We start from the raw sequence: 17,544 nt of genomic DNA, 5'->3' as shown, positions 1-17,544 counted from the left end.
TTATAGTTTATTTACTTGGTGTATATATCTCATTAAATCCATAATGCATTATTCAACGGGGAATAGGTGTGAAGTAAATGAATTATAAATAATCCACCAAAAATTTCGTAATTTTTTTATATTCGCAGGGTACTTCTTTGATGATATTTTTCATTAGATAATGTATTACATAACTATTCAATGCATTAACCCATTAAAGCCCAGGAAAAAACGGGGTCAGATAGCATCAAACTAACCATCCCATTCATAGCAAAATGGAAAAATAAAATATGGGCATTTTTTCTTGTGTCATTTGGAATTGTTTGAAAATTATTTGAATAAATTATACTGAAGGTCGTCATTTTGAGAAACTGACTGCACCAATCGATTTCACGAGAAAAATGACGAAGAAAACCTATGTAACATTTATTTGTTAGAGTTCAGTTTGTTAGTGTAAAATCATGCTGAACAAATTTACAATTCTCCATAATTTCCATCATAACAAGTGTTACGTTAACAAATTGTACCCTGACGAGAAAATGTCACATAGGTTTTCGTCATCATTTTTCCCGTAGAATCGGTGGGTTCCAACAACTGCAAGTAAATTAAGAAAAAATAGATACGTATATTTTATGTTTCCATTTTGCTATGAACGGAATATAGTTAGTTTCCTGCTACCCGATCCAGCTTTTTCCTGGGCTTCAATGGGTTGATGAAAAATATGAACAAAGTAAATGAAATACGAATACTTCAACAAAAATTTTTAATTTTTTTCAATCACCGGGTACTTTTTTGATGTAAGATCAGGTGAAGTAAAAAAAAAAAGAAGAAAATTCATGCGTCTTCTAGGGCCATTATTTTTCATAGCTAGAAAGTGAACCGGACCTTTCCCTTGACGGTCTTAGGATATCAGATTTTCAGGCAGGGGCGCAATTTCAGTACTTGCTATATGAGTTATTTTCATCCGATACGCCACTGAATGCACTTCATTGTTTATTGCCGTTCCATTACTCGCAATTAGCTTGTTTTCATGATTAGCCTTAACAACTGAGATGGTATATTGTAATTGGATTGACTGTGTGAATTTTTCTATTAATATGATACCAGTATTACGACTTGGCTACTACATCAAACCTGAAGTACGTTTCTTTTCATTCTATGCCGTAATTATACCTATTAGGAAGAAAGTTAGGCCCAGGATACTCGGCAAATAAGTATTGCCTTATTAAGTATTCGCAAGCAATGAACGTTATTGTTCTGGAACAGTTTATGAATCTCACTGTCAATTTATATTTGATTTCGTCCTCTAGGAATAGTCATTTATTTTTATTTTTTTTATTTCAGTTCGTTTTTCATAATTAACAATAAATTACCAAACACCGTCACGGGTGGACGGTTTCGTGAAATTAAACCTGCGAATATGCTATGTCTAAACGTGTGTTTCAGAAGCCGAACATGTAAATCAATAAAGGTCCATCTTAACTGTTATGGAATGAATATAATCAATATCGCTATTTCTCGGGGTGGGGGGGGGTCGATCGAAGCGGAAAGTATATTTATCGAACATGCGCGTGTAATAGTTATTTCGCAAACTTGGATCACGTGTGCAGGTGTCTTCCAACTTGCTTTTTTTATATATTGAGTTTCTCTATTCGCGAAACGATGCGTGCACCTTATTGTTAATCGTACAATCGGAGTTACAGCTCTCATGCCAGGTTGAGCATCGTCTCCTGCTACGATTATCCCAACTTCAAATAGGTATCATTTGTTTCTACAACGTTTGGGATGGCCGTGGCGGGATACGATGCTCAAACTGTGATGAGTGCTGTAACTCTGGTGGCTTCATTAAGGCGCATGCATCGTTCCGCAGCAAAACAAACTCACTGTGCGTCCAATCAGTTAGGAAGGTTCATCACCTGTGAAATACGTTTCCTCTAATAAATCAGTCTGTTGAAAAACAGTGAACGATTAAATAAAATCAGTCCAGGTACGTCGGCAGCTGTCTCCGTAATACGGATGTCAACATTTTTCGTAGGGGACAATTTCTTTAGCTGTCAGAGGCTGTAAGAAAAAAATCAATTAGTCCAAAATGGTGATAAGATGCTCAAATATATGACAGCAAGTATAACGAGTATATTCCAATGTTTGTGCTCCAATTCCAACAAGCTCAGGGAAATCGTGCTGGGGTTACGAAACTTTCAAAACATTATGTGTACTGTCGTAGGCGACGTGCTTCTTCGATTGCTTGCGCAATGAATTTTGCATGGGATTTACTTGTGAACGGGCACTCCAAATTTGATGTAACTTTAACGTCGACTTGTTCCTATTATGACTAACCGACGTGAGTTTTTTTTGTGAATTTTGGTTTCATCTTCACCGAAGTTACGGAAACTCCAATACTTTCACTCGTTAATACGAGATCTACATTGTCGACGAAAGATAGCGCAGGTGATTGTATGCACAATACCTATCATATTTCACGTATGGCAACCCACATTGGTGGCTGGATCGAAACTCTGATGCTAAGATGTATGCGACAGTTTCAGTAACAAACAACCGACGCGTCGGTATATTATTAAAAATTGACCGGCAATTTCTCTATAATATTACGCTCTTGGATATGCTTGACCTTTTCATTATTTAGAAAGAAAAAGATAAGTATGAGTTTCGCTCGCGTATATCAATTACATGTAGAACACTGCATGACGTCGACCGAAAATTAAATGATAATCGTACTTTGATGTAAAAGAATCCTTTTATTAAGTAACAATTTTGTTTCACACAATATCTATGTTATCACGTAATTACAGTCGTTAGCATTGACAATCATTCGTTATACTCGGACGTGCCTATGAGACTCGCGGTAAGTGTGCAGATGCATTAAGTAAATAGTGCGCGATCAGATTTTTCTCCTAAAAAAGCCTCAGTTGTAGGAGTGTCGAATTTTACTATGATTACGAATCAGCCGTGAGTTACCAAACGAGTCACGCAATGCAAGATAGTCGATTTTGTCTTCGAATATCGCTCTTACGACAAAGTCCGTTACGGGTGAACCAGAACAATTCCAGGATCACCAAAAGTAGTTGCACACACGCAAAAGTGCATCCAGATTGAAAATGCATTTCCGAAACTGGAAGCGTATTTTTTGTACCTGTAGGATGAACGTGATTCTTCTGATCCAAATGTTGTTTCACGCGAAACAGCTTGTTTCGGCTGGAACATATGTCATGTCTCAATTTAACCTGAGACAAATGGTTGTATTAAAAACAAGATTTCAGCAAGTCTGTAAGTCAAAGTATGATTCCACTTTCGCCGAAACCCCAATAACTGAGAATTACAGGTTTGCAAGTTATGCTCGGAGTGCTTGCATGTATGTTTGTGCCGGTACAAGTGGTTCACTCTGCCGAAATTGATCTGGTTCCGTTTAAGAGATTGAGATGAATCTGACGGTACGAGACCTGGAATAGATAAGTCCGCGTAGGTACACGCGAGGAACACAACCGCAAACAGTTTGTCGCAGCTCAGTGTCAGCGTCTGTAGGTTGTCATTAATATATACATATACATATGTACATATATAGTACGACATATATATGTGTATATATAACAGATACCTCAGCTTATTACTTACGCACAGTTCGGCTATAGCTATATTTACAATTACATATACATCTATATAACCTTAACTATACAACTTTCCAGAAAAAGAACAATTCTTTTGCTGTCTATACATACATACATACATACATACACACATACATACATACATACATACATCTACACATAGGTATTAATACGGAAACGGACTAGCCACTATACCCACATCCGATTAAGACGTCCTGTATCTATTAAACCATCCGCCGATCGCAACTGTGAATCGAAGCGCATTTGATGAATAAAGTTTTCGCGTTTTTTCGCGTTTATTCGCGTCTTGGACGCGTCACCTTTGTCCCGGTTGCACTGCAGGCATTCGTCGTCCGCCTAGACCGACGACCGATTGTATCCGACGCCTTCACCGTTATTTTCGTATATTACTACATAGTCATTTATTGATAAAAATCTGTGAGATTGCACAAGCGTCGCTGCCGCCGCTGCTGTTGCTGCTGCAGCTGCTGATGATGATGATGATAAGGATGATTCTGGTTCTGGTTTTGATGATGTGGGTGAGGGTGTAGATGAGAATGCTGACTTTGGGACTGGTGATTGTAGAGAGCGTCCTCCGCCTGGGAGGGCTGGTGTCACTCGTGGGACTTTGAACTCGTCGTGTGATAACTGCCGCCAGCGGTAGCGACCAGGGCAAGGGGCAGCGGTGATCCGAGGGACGACGTGCCGTGCCCGTGGCCATGACTCTGACTGTGAGGATGGGGGTGAGTGTGGGAATGGGGATGGGGATGGGGGTGGGGGTGGGGGTGAGAGCCGACATGGGTCGTCGCGTGGGTTGTCAGAGATAGGGGGCTCCCGGACATCGAACCGGCCAACGACGCGAACACAGACGGCGCCGGGGAGGCCATCGTGGGACTGCCCATCGCAGCCGTCGGGGGGTTGATCCGTTTCTCCTTTTGTCGCCTGTAAACGAAACCACTTTGGTAATTACGATGCCACTTACGTTGTGTTATTATGTGTTTTATATATATATATATATATATATATATATATATATATATATATATATATATATATATACAGGCCGTTATTCCTCACCATCCATAGAGTACTGGGGGGTGCTACAACTATAAGATTTGGTAGCCAAAGAGAAAGAGAAAGAAAAAGTGGGAGAGAGAGGGAGAGAGAGAGATGCCGTGGGTTTGACGCAAGATCAGGTGTCGACTGTCTAACGGATCTTGCGTATCCGATTTTGATTCTAAAGCGTAATTTATTGAATACTGTCTATAAGTGTGGCTGACGAGGCGGCCAATTTTACTCACAGTTCGTATACCGCTTGGTTCTCTCTCTCTCTTTCTTTACTTCTGTCCGAAACCACTGGGGTTAAATCCTTGCCCTCCTTTGAATAAAAATTATTTCATTGAACACCCTACCAGCTATTACCTATCACATCCATTATATTTATTCCCATTTATACACGTATGTACAAGTATGCTGCCTGTTATGTTTTGCAGATATTTTCCCCTCAGTCTTATATGATGGCTTGCTATACTCTTTATATTATTACAGTAATATCATTATTTCTACCGTAATCTCATTTGTACTTATGTTCAACTAACTCTGCCTTGCGGAATTCATACTCTCTAAACTTTATTCTTCAGGTATCACCTTATGTGCAGTTACGCCTTGCCTCGTAATTTTTGTATTCACTTGCCTTGGACTGCCTTGGGGGATATTTCCCATGGCTATAATAAACTCTGCTCTGCTCTTCTCTACTCTACTCTACTCTCTTTTCTTTTAATCCAGGGTTGGGAGGCCGTTGTTCAATAAATGACCGTGTATAAAATTCACGGAACGGTTAGACTGTTTCTTTCGTTTGTTCGGATTCCTCGGTAAATTCCTAAACCTCGTAGTTACACTCGCACGGGGGACATGTCAACGGGAAATATCTAAGCGGTGAGTGAAGTCGGAACTGATTTCATCGAATTCGCGAGTGTTTGCAGTTTACCTGTTACAGAACCAGACCCGGACGACTTCCTTCTCCATGGCAAGACTGTCGGCGAGCATGGTGATTTCTTCGGAGGTAGGTTTTGGGTTTTGAAGGAAAGCCTTCTCGAGGGCAACGCGGACGCTGGTCTCGATCGAGGTCCGCTTCTTCCGTCTTCTCCCGATCGCTTCAGGGGTGGTCAGAGGGTTCGAGAGGGAGTTGGGGTTGTTGAGGGAATTGTCCGCGTCTTCTAACCATTTCTGGAGCAACGGTTTCAGCTTGCACATATTTTTGAAGGAAAGGTTCAACGCTTCGAACCTTGAGATCGTCGTCTGGGAAAAGTCGTTCCCGTAAAGTTTTCCCATTGCCAGACCGACGTCACCCTGGGTGAATCCCAGCTTTATTCGACGCTGCTTGAAAGTTTTCGCGAACTGCTCGAGTTCCTCGAGGTCCGTAGTCTCCTCCGGCGACGGCTCCAGTCTCGTCGGTGCTCCTTTAACGGCAGGTGGGGTCCCAGGCGGAGGTGGCGATCTTTGCTGAGTCAAACCCCGCATACTTCCAACACCTCCACCACCACCTACGACTCCGATTCCTCCCCCGCCGCCAGGCCCAGTGCTTACTCCTCCTCCGCTGCTGCCGCCGGCTCCACCGCCACCACCGCTTCCGGCATTCTGTAGAGTTTGCTGCTTTTGTAATGCCTGTAACTGTTGCGCGGCCTGCGCTACTGCCTGCTGAACCTAAAACGTGCAATATCACATTACTTCAGGCGTATACGACGGCCGCAGACTGGCGGAACGTTCAACAGTCAGTCATGCACATTTGTTATTTATTGTAAAACTGATTCAACTTTAAAAATCGAGAGCGTCAACAAGCAAGGAATCCAATCCATCGTACCGCACTTGATTTGGTGAGTACGGATTGAGCCACAAATTGTTGATTAGCGGTACAAAGAACTGTTGGTTGCCCGCCATGTATTGCCATATTTCACTCCCTTGGCACAGAGCCTCGGGCTGAATCTGCATTACCATTCTGATTGACTCGCTCCAAAAACTAAATGTCTCTGAATTAATGTCCGCATACGTACGTGTACGTTCGTACAATTCACGGGCAAATAAGGTGTGACTTCGATACTGGTGGCATTTAGCACGGACGCTTGTACCAGTAACGCGTTCATTTCTTACCTACTCTTCATCACCTTTGGTGATATGAGAAAAGTATTGGTTTCGGTCGAACCATCACTTTTTATAATTTAAACGAATCTATACGCTTTCGAACCACTGGACTCCGAGCAACAGGTTTTTAGAAAAATGTCAGTCTGGACGCCGGTCTGTCTGTCTGTTCGACAAACTCTCGCGATGATCTCGGAAACGGCTCTGTGGAAAAATTTGAAACTTACAGGATTTTACAACGAAACGATGAGCATGAAAAATTGCCAAGTCCCGTTTACAATTTGAACTCCCGGCTATACCGGAAATAAATCTAATTTCAATGTTTTACCGACAAAACTTTTTTCTCGTTTCCCTTATTACTTTGTCTTAAACAAATGATTTTTCCCCTTGGATTGTATATTTATTTAAAAAAATTATTGACGAATTTCTTTGGTTTTCAGGCAGTTTTTTTCCAACCTTTTTTTTTTAGTACCTTTCACTTGGCTGCCAAGTTCTATCAGTTTTGGACTCTTCACTCGGCCGTTTTCAAGATCATTGTGGAAGTTCGTCGGCCAGTCCGATAGACTCTTCCCTTTTCATGGTGATGAAAAGGGAAACGAGAAAACTGTTTTTCCTGCATGTTTCAACGTTCTACGAAACTATTTATACGATTGCGACCTAGGGCTCCACAATAATTGCCTTGCAGTCTGGCAGTGAAGTCGATTTTTCGTAATCTTAGGCTAGTTATAATCATCGGTGATAAACTCGAGGCCCCTCTTCACTGACTAATGGCGATTCAACTCTCGCATATACGGTCTATTGTTCACCGGGAAAGTAACATATTTTTATCAAGATTCATATTCTCGCAACACTTGACACGAGAACAGGTTCATCTCGATAGAAACACCAGTACGGATCCTACCTAACAAATCGGTGCAGGACTCTATTCTCGTTCCTTCGGTACCTGAAAGTTTTCACCTTGGAGGTTTCCCCACTAAACGACCGGATAACGGATTGACGCGTGCCGCATTATTGTAGACGGCTGACGAGTCACCCTTCAAGGAGTGGTCGCGTGTCCTTTAGACAACAAAATTAATACGAACACCTCTGTGCATTCTAGACCTTCTAGCTCGGCATAGAATTAATGGCGGTGCGCCCTAACAGAGGTCGCGGCAACCCTTCGTGCAGAGGCCCTTGAAAGGCGAAAGCCGGTGCGAACGTCCAGGGTCGCGTGTTCCGAACGTGTCACGCTTTATATCCCGAAGAACACCGAGCTCGCGAGGGAACCTTTCGTCGATTGGAAAGGGGTGCAAGCCAGGATCAATGGAGTCTCGGAATCTTTTGTCGATTCATTACAATTCGAGGCGTGACATTCAGGGCATCGCCAAAGCAGCCCTAACCTAGGCCCATACCGTGATCATCTCAGTCGATGTGCTCAACAATACGACACGACGCGACGCGGCGAGGCACCTAATAAAGAGCGAGGAGGCATCAGCGTGGAAATCGGATCGACGAAGACCAGAGGGGTGTATATACGCGAGAAATATTTCCGTAACTCACTGTACCTGGCACGCGCTCAATTTTCTGCCCTTCGTGTTTCTTTGACACCCGGAAGGGACCGCAAGTGTAACTGTATTGCCGAATATTAAGAACCCTTCGAAAACTTTTCGAGTCCCGTGCCGGTGTTCAAGTTTCAGCTCCGTCGTATGAAAAATGCTGAACGTTATACCTTGAGAGCCCAACGACGAACGTTGTTTAATGAAATCTACTTATGACGAAAAATTTCACGTTACAATAGGCGAGGCTCTCTAGAATGCTGCTTATTCAGTTGAATCGAGTAATCGATCTATTTTCCTCGTGTCGTTGCGTACCTGATTCCTAAGAAAGAACTGCGCCTGTGCCGGAAGTTGGCCAGCAGTTGCCGGATTGGCCTGTTGGAAGAGCGCGAATTGTTGTAGCTGTTGTTGCAGGGTGTGCTGCTGCTGCTGGAGGGTTGAAGCCAGTGCCTGGATCTCCTGCGAGCTAAGCGCCCCGAAAGAATTGTGCATTAACATTTGCTGGCCGACGAGTTGAGCGGCCAGGGCCGCCTGAGAACCCGATCCATGGCTGGTCCCGTTGTTGGCATTGGTACCCGCGTGACTTCCGGTTAGCTGACTGCTGACCCCGGAACTTGGAGATGACGCGCTCCCGCTTGTCCCTCCGCTGCTGTTCCGTTGCGAAACATCCGTAACCTAAAAAATTGTCGATTTTAGCGCTCGTCGGAAAGAGTTTTACGGGTATGCAGTTGGGTCCAATTTACGCTTACTGACGGGTTCACGAAATTATACGGCGAGAGTCAGAAGGAACTCGATCCAGATGTGATTCAAGAAATTACGATTCGCGTAGTTTGTTGGAAATGCATATGACACTTGGAGAAAAAAAATTTGAATCCGTTCTCAATAGTATTTTTGCGTCCAAATTAGCTCTATTTCTGAAAAGTTATTGTAACGTAGTTATGTTCACACCCGCTATACACCCTTACACTCTGATGTTGATACTTTTGTTTATCCACTATCGCATGTTTGATCATTAACAATTTGTCTGCGCATGTACGGTTACCGCGTCAATCAGTATTATTGTAAGAACCGTCTCGGTTTTTACTTCAAACTAGAAACACGTGTTGAGATTAAATAGCATTTTCCCTGCCCTATTTATTTTTGCCTGTTGGATCGCTTAATTGTGCTCACGACCCTCATTCATTTGCGTTGTAACTCGAGTCATACAACACTGGTGTCATAAGCATGATTTGACTTTATGTATTACAGCACGAAGGTTTATCCTATTGACTAGCATTTCGGAAGTAAGGATTGTTTCAGAATACTGAGACAGCTTGAACATTTCATAAATTCTAGGACGGAATGGGGCTGAAATTATGGTGCTGCTGTTTGCTCCATTATTAAGAAATCGATCGTTCCAGGTAGCTTGAAATTATGTGAATTCCGAAAAATAGAAAAAGCTGGTCACCCTTGAAAGTTCGTATATCCTGTTCGCATGTAATTGTTACTGGGTAGTTTGTTGGGTTAAAAGCGCTGAATACTGCGCTGTTCTGCAATATTAGCACCATGTAATACATGAAATTAACTATGATGAAATCATGCCTGTATAAATGTACAATACGGAAGATTCTTGCAGGTTGCATGTTTTCCATTGTATCGTAACTAAATTTTTTCACTACCTCAACTCCATCGGTTGCGAAATAACGCTCGATCACTTACGAGTGTCATACAAATATAGTCGCCTGATTATAGCCAATATGTAACGGTACGTGGCATCACTATTAACAACTTGTAATGGTTTCGTAATCGCTCGTGTACTTCTCATAATATGCCAATATTACGAGTCATGAAATTCCGTCCTTTTAAAAATCTCAGGTACGAAGGTATCCATATGAAATTTCACCCTGACCTTCTTTAATACACGTTCCTGTATTTTATAGCTTAAACGAATAAATCATTAGATATGAAATGTATAGAACATCTGGAGGATAGTTTGATTTATCCCGTCAACGATTTTGGTCATACGTACCTATAAGCGGACGTGAGACGTGCTTTGCTCGTCTGTTCTGTTGTATGAAACCATGGGCTGGTTTCGAATGTGAAAAAAGGTTTTTTTATACTCGCAGAGTATCAGAGTTTCTTCGATTTCTCGCAATAATACAGTTCGCGAGTTCGCTCATATATTTGGCGTGTTTTGCCAACTGTTCATATCGACATTATTACTTTCGGCATTTTTTGGGTATGGCAAGTTGCACGAATTGATAATTCACGGCACAATATTCAAAATTCTGAAACTGTATCACGGACATAATATTGTCCACATCCCGAGTACTCAGACCGGCTATAGGGGAAGCGAATATTTTATCAAATTATGCCGGTTAAATTACAACTTGCGGGAACGGGATCTTTCCGTATACGTGATATAATTATCATAGTCGGGTTTGTTGCAAGAAATTGAAAAAAAAAAAAAAAAAATATCATATAGTGAATCGTCATTATAATTATTAGGTACAGCCTTGTCATGATTTACGCCTGCTAAATCAGATACGTGCATCGCCCAAGTCCCGTGGAACGAAGGGAGAAAAGCGGGGAAAAAACATGAAGTAATGATAAAACTGTTGTAAATACTTGGATGACTTACCAAATTAAGGGCCTCGCGGTCAGAGTCAAGGGAGTCTTGATCAAGGTTGGCAGACTCGTGAACGTCGCGAACATCGCTGTCGATGCTTCGATCGTCCCCGCTTAGATCCGGTCCGTCGACGTCACCGTGAAGATCGGCATCTGCAAACAACGCGTTCAGTGAAATAACTGTGGTCACGAGTTACGGCCTGTCGACGATCGCAGAAAAAGTAGGGGATTGCAATTGAAATTTTCAATCACGACAGAATACGCGTAACACAATAATCCGTACAATTGTTGTTGTTCTGAGCCCGTAGCTTCCGCCGGAAACGAGTTGGTGTATGTTGCGTTTTGTGCGTAGGCGTACTCGTTGCGCGCAAACGAATATCGGCGAATATCATTCTCGACTTTTCGAGGAAAACCATCCTCCAAACACGAGGCACTTTTCAACAGTTTGTTTCTTTCTCTCTCTCTGGTTTCCCGTACCTTTCGTTTTCTCAAAATCACATTTGGAAGCCGTTTAAGCCCTGGAGAGCAGCGACAAATTGAAAACTGGAAAAAATAAAAACACCACCAAACAACCCCGTTCTTAGGTGACATGAAAATTCACCCCGTCACTTGATTTTCATATTATGTACTCGAATTCGATTGTCCGATAGAGAAAAACGAAACACAGAGAAAACTGTACAAGGATACTGATAAATCGGGCATTTTATTTCCCATCCTATCGTGATCTTTGTTTCCCTCCTCCTTCCGTTAAGTAAAAAACGAATCCGATTATTTCACGAAACCAAAATTGATACGTTATTCGGTAACGATGAAAATTCAGGCGCACTAGGTCAGGCCGTGGGGTTGGAATTTGGAAATCTGGTATCGAGACGGACGACGGTGCAGTTGATCGTGCGGCGTGCGTCAGCCGATTGAGGGCATGACGCAACGCTGCGTATCCCAGCGGATGGCTTGGCCCTAAGGGTTTCCATTTCCCCCCACCAAGTATGAAAAACCTTTCTTCCCCACCTCAACTGGCGCGGTTGCCGCGTCTTTCTCGGCGGTTGAAGATACGCTCGTCGGTGATTGGACAGGGCTCAAAATCATCTCCGGGTTGCCCCATTGGTTGGATAGAGCGGCGAACCCTTTAGATGGCGAAACGCGATTAGGCCTCTTTCACCCCCCTACCCCTCCCCCTCTCCCCATTTCTCGTCTCCTTTCCTCCCAGCCCCAACTCTCCCCCTTCGTTTAGCCTTTAAAAAACTACCCTTCAAACATCGATCATCACCGCGGAATGCCTTCTCTGCGCCCTTATATATGTATACATATTTCGTGCAACGTTGCAAACCGGGCTTACTCTTTGCCCACCGATATGCCTATGTCGTACCACTATACATTCAGATGGGTGTTTACCGCTTATGCTACTGTGCGTTTATGTATAATATCATAGTCAACCGCCATCGGTGCCATTCAGGTGTTGGAATGCAGGGTCAAACCGTGCGTATGATATCTGCGTGTGATCATTAGGAAATTAATGAGGAGAAAGAAAGAAGCTGATTTTCACACTATGATGAATATCTAGCAATGTGTTATATCGAAACAAAGCGGTTGTACGCATAAGAGGGGTAAAATCGCATGATAAATTGCATAGAGTTGGTTAAGAATTCTCATGTGCCAGCAGAGTCGAGACATTGCAAATGGAGCAAAGATCAATACTTGTACACATGGTTATGCCACAGTCGTGTAATCTAGTAGGTAGGTACAATACCTATCTATGAACTGACAGCAACAGCAAACGTGTCAAAAACTATCAAGATTCGCCGAGAGCGATGGATACGAGAAAGTTTCAAAAAGCTCTTCAACCGAATATTTCATAGTTATCCGAGGCATCCAACTCGTCCGAGCCCTCCGCATTAACCGATATTATCCGCGCATATTCAGATAAAAACTAAATACTCGAATAAAACGGACGTCACGTTTTCACGATTGTACGTCTTTTCAAACAATGTTACGTTTCATAATTGTTTACCGTATTACCCGAGATTTCACCCATCCGAGGTAGCCTCTCCTCATATTAACTCCGATAAACGAGGTTCTATCGTACTGTCGAAGTCCTACGTCACACGGCTAATGTGTGTGTAACGATAGGTATACGTATTTAAATCAAGCGACGTGAAATTTCAGTATAAGTAGATAGCAGACAATCACTTTGCCTCGCGATCAGGGACGAAATGTAATTACAGAAATTAAGGCGAGACAAAGAAAGGAATACCTCGGTGCGGTATACTCTGGTGGAAAGATGGAGGAATGACTTGTAACTAGGATATTCACACGTGCGTACATCGTCGAAAAGCAAGTATGCTATGCGTTGTGTCCGCGGCCTATCCCCACAAAACGTTGACAGGTAAAAATTATACGGGCGAGTTTGCTAGATCTTCTCAGGACGAGGGTGTAAGAGCGAACCTGCAGGGCCGTTACGGCGGCGCAGCAGCGGCAGCGACGGTTTTGGGGCAACATCCGTGTATATTCGTGAAAGATTTTTTTCTTCGCTTTTTTCCCTTCTCCCTTTTCCGCTTTCCTACCTGGCAGATTCCCCCGAAAAATCGTAAAAAAAAAAAAAAAGAAACCGCCGCTGTGCTACGTGGCCAGGCTGCACAGGTATGTTTCCCAAAAGTGCATTAACTAGTCGAGCTAGGTATGGGCCGATAGCTTGAGCCCTGCCGGCAGAATGGCCATGGTAGGGTGGCTAACGTGGATAGTTCGGGTGGGTTGACAGAAGGGCCGGTTACGTACGATTTTCGAGGTTCTGCCTATAACATGATTCTACAGGAGGAACATCAAAAGCAGAAGTAGGGAGCAGGTATAACGCGAAATTTGCATCACAAGCGCTGCACCTTTTTAGAATTACGGTAACGTACGCTTTTTCGTCCTGTCTGCCTTCCCTCCTTTCATTCCCCAAATTTTTTTCTATACTTTTTTCATTTTCCTCACAGATTTCGTGAGAAACGGGTGAGAACCCACTAGCTCTCTCTCTCTCTTTCTATTTCAGATATTTAAAAAAAATTCGTCATCTTCACTTTCACATTCAATCACGGACCTTTTTTTCACAGTCGCACACTTTTCCGCAACCATTCGTTTAGGATAGAATCGCAAGGATTTCTGCATGGATCCTATCGGATGAAAGATTTTCTCCTAGCCCAGAATTTATACCCTTCGTAGAAATTTTCGTAGTACTTACGCAATGCGCGCGTCCGTGGGAGAAAATCAGAATCAATTACAAATGTGTTGGCAGACCTTCACATACATTTCAACGCATGGGCGTCAGTGTGAACGTTGAATGGATATTTTTCTTTTTACCAGGTGTAACGATGAAGATATGATGAGGTAGAAAAACCGTTGGAAACGGCTTTATTCTTCGTCGTGTCTCGCTCTACTCCGAGCCTCGACTTGTATAGATTTGCGGCAAGTCGCAGACGGACATTTTTGAGAGAAATCCGCGATCTAACGGGCGCGGTCGATAGGTGATGGAACAGGCATATGGCTCAAGTCCGCCAGGATTGGGCAGCAGAAATTACTTTCGTCATTTCATTACCCGTAAATTACAATTACTGTGAATAACTGTAATATTTAGTAACTAATTACAATTGCGGGAAATAATTATTAATTTTGATTTATCAATTACAGTTAGTATAAACAATTGTAATTTTATGATTATCAACTACAATTACTCGAAATAATTGTAATTTTTTTGTTGTCAATTAAAATTACTTGGAAAAATTGTAATTTTTTTGCTATTAATTACAATTACTTGGAACAATTGTAATTTTTCTGTTATCCATTACAATTAATGGAAATGATTATGTTTTTTTTTCAAATTTCAATTGTTTTTCACAATTTATTTAAACAAATTACCTTTGGAAACGTAATGTCGAATTCTCAACATAATTTCAAATTCCGAAAACATCGGGAACTTCATGGAGCTTACATATTCACATTGACTGGTCAAGCAAATTATTTAAACAAATTAATTTTTCAAAGTAATGTGAAATCCTTGATCAGCTACCCAAAAAACTTTGGTAACCATAGCCCATTCACATATTGACTGTAAAAGACTCGTTCCGATCACACCATTTGAATACTCCAAAAACGGAGTAAATTTATTTGTCTATTTGTTATTATTTCACAGGAATAACGTTAGAGAAAAAAATTCAATTGGACCACATCGTGTGGTTTACAATTACTCAAAAGAATTTTAATAATGTCTGATTTAATTACAATCACTGAGGATAATTGAAATGATTTCTGATTAAATTCCAATCACTGAAAGTAATTTTGATAAACTTTGATTAAATTCAAATTACTCAATGTAATTTTAATGAAATCCAATTCAATTACAATTACTGGAAATAATTTCGATGGACTCTGAGTCAATTACAATTATTAAAAGTAATTTCACTGAACTCCGATTCAATTATTATTACTGAAAATAATTTCAATGGAATTTGATGTCATTAAAAATTATCCTTAGTGATTTGTAATTGTTAATTTTTTATTACAATTTTGCCCAACACTGAAGTCCGCTTACCGACAATCGCAAATATTGCGGGGAAATGTGTTTCGGTTTCTTGCATCACGATTCTGAATTGATTATCAGGGAGTTTCGTAATGACATCTCATCAGGTAGCCAACATCATAGTTTTTTCAGAAGTGGTAACAATCAGACACTGAAGACTGTTAATTCCTTCACACATGCCACGCACGCATGCCTTGTATACATACTCATAAATATCACGAAAACTTTGATCTGCCTCGCATAATTATCTGCGGTAGGATATTCCACGGGACGTATTTGTTTTTTCTTTTTGCTTTTCATCGGCTTTGGTGATATAAGAAGAAGAGTATTAGTTTCTGTCGAAAATCACTTTTTCTAATTTAAACGAATCTTAACGTTTTCGTACCTCTAGAATTCGAATAACAGGTTTTTAGAAAAATGTCGATATGTGTGTCGGTCTCTCGGTCTATCCGACAAATTCCCGCAATGATCCCGGAAACGGCTTGATGACAAAATCTAAAGCTTACGTAATTTTTCATCGAAATGATGGGCTTGAAAAATTGCCACATTCCGTTCAATTTTAACTTCCAGTTCTACCTGAAATAAATCGACTTTCAATCCTATTACCAACAAACGTATAATTTTTTCCCCTCATTAGTTTTTCTAAATAAACGATCAGGTTCTTTTACAATTTGTGGGTGTATTTAAAAATAATGACAAATTTTTTGTTTTCCAGACAAAAAAAATTGTAATTAAAAAAAAAAAAAAAAAAAAACTTTTTAATTTGGCTGCCAAGTCCTATCAGTAGCTGATTATTCACCCGACCGTTTGCAAAATTATCACGAAAGTTTGTTGAACGGACCGACAGAGTCTTTCCTTTATATGTTGATGAAAAGTATTGCGAAAAAACTCTTCTTCCGACTAGTTTCACTTCTCATCGTCGCAGCTGGGCCGGCAGACTTAAATTCAGCAGCTTTACTCGTCTAAGACTGCAGTTTTGAGGCGGCAAAGTGAGAGAACGGTGACGCAGTAAATTACAAAAAATTGTCAAACGGCCGATAGATATCCCCTGCAGCTAGTTAAGCGAACGCTGCGCTTAACTGGATCGTGGATCACCATCGACGATGGTCTTGCCTTCGTGCTTCATCCCCCCCCCCCCCGTGTGATTATTAATGTATTTCTCAACGTTTCCCCGCCTTCGGTGCGAGAAACCAATTCACGGCACGAGGCTGCAAAGCTGCTGGAACGAGGCAGAAACGCGCGGCGGCAACAGGCAGATGCAGTAGGCACACTGGTTGGCCATTGTGTCGAAGAACTACACACCGGCGCAAACACCTAACCGCCACCTCCGCACCAACAACATTGACACCTACGTGGCCACCCTATACTGGGTACCTGTGTGTAATACGTGTGCGTAGAATATGTATACGTCTGTTCGTTGGTATACAGTTTAATAGGTTCACTCTTGAAACAGGCGTTCGATCCGTATAACGGTACATGCAGGAGCTATTTAGATCTACATTTCGATCGTTTCCTCGATCGACCACCAAGCCCTGCGTTCCATGCAGGTTTCTGGGATTTCGTGAATTTTCCTAACGGTCATATTTGAGGAATTTTATTAGACATGACAGAGAGAAATTTCGATGGACGCGAGTTACCCAATGCTTAGTGTCTTTTTCAAGTAGAATTGGATTTACCGTCAAAACTATCTCACCTGTTGTCAGTCTTTATTCAGCATACGAGTTTTCACCAATTGGTTACGTTAATCCAACAGTGCAATGTCGATCGCTCGCACGCAGTATGAAAATGTACAAGCCGGGTTTTCCTCAACCTGACAAACAGGGTCAGGAAGTGCAATATGTATCGGTGACAACAAGCGACAAGGAAGCGATTACCGTTAAGAAAAAGGAGAAAAAGCAAGTAAGTGAATCAAAATGATGGAAGTCTGGGCATCGTTGGGGTGATGTAACATACGAGGTACCATGTTTAGCCCCTGCCCAAAAATAACGGAACATTCGTTTATAATGTATCTTCATATAAGGGGTGGCGAAGGGGTGCAGATGAACTGGATGAAAACCGGAAAGAGAGAAAAAGAAGTAGGAAAAGGGAGGCTTTTATGCCTGCGAGGGGATAG

The 17,544-nt window shown here is 41.8% G+C and overlaps 1 protein-coding gene across 2 annotated transcripts in view; it reads right to left on the bottom strand.

Annotated features, from left to right (window-relative positions):
- Positions 1-821: 821 nt before the first annotated feature.
- Positions 822-17,544, bottom strand: part of LOC124300557 (uncharacterized) — a 118,298-nt gene continuing 101,575 nt past the window's right edge. The window contains exons 5-8 of one of the 2 annotated variants that reach the window (XM_046754773.1): positions 10,893-11,032; positions 8,588-8,947; positions 5,590-6,305; positions 822-4,544 (exon numbers count right to left, since the gene is read on the bottom strand). In XM_046754773.1, the coding sequence (XP_046610729.1) occupies positions 4,217-4,544; positions 5,590-6,305; positions 8,588-8,947; positions 10,893-11,032 (1,544 nt within the window). In that variant the 3' untranslated portion in view covers positions 822-4,216. The remainder of the gene's footprint in view (positions 4,545-5,589; positions 6,306-8,587; positions 8,948-10,892; positions 11,033-17,544) is intronic. The other variant, XM_046754774.1, reaches the window with a different exon arrangement.

This window comes from Neodiprion virginianus, chromosome 3 (assembly GCF_021901495.1).
Source record: "Neodiprion virginianus isolate iyNeoVirg1 chromosome 3, iyNeoVirg1.1, whole genome shotgun sequence".
NCBI lineage: Eukaryota > Metazoa > Arthropoda > Insecta > Hymenoptera > Diprionidae > Neodiprion > Neodiprion virginianus.
This window is presented reverse-complemented; position numbering and strand designations above follow the sequence as displayed.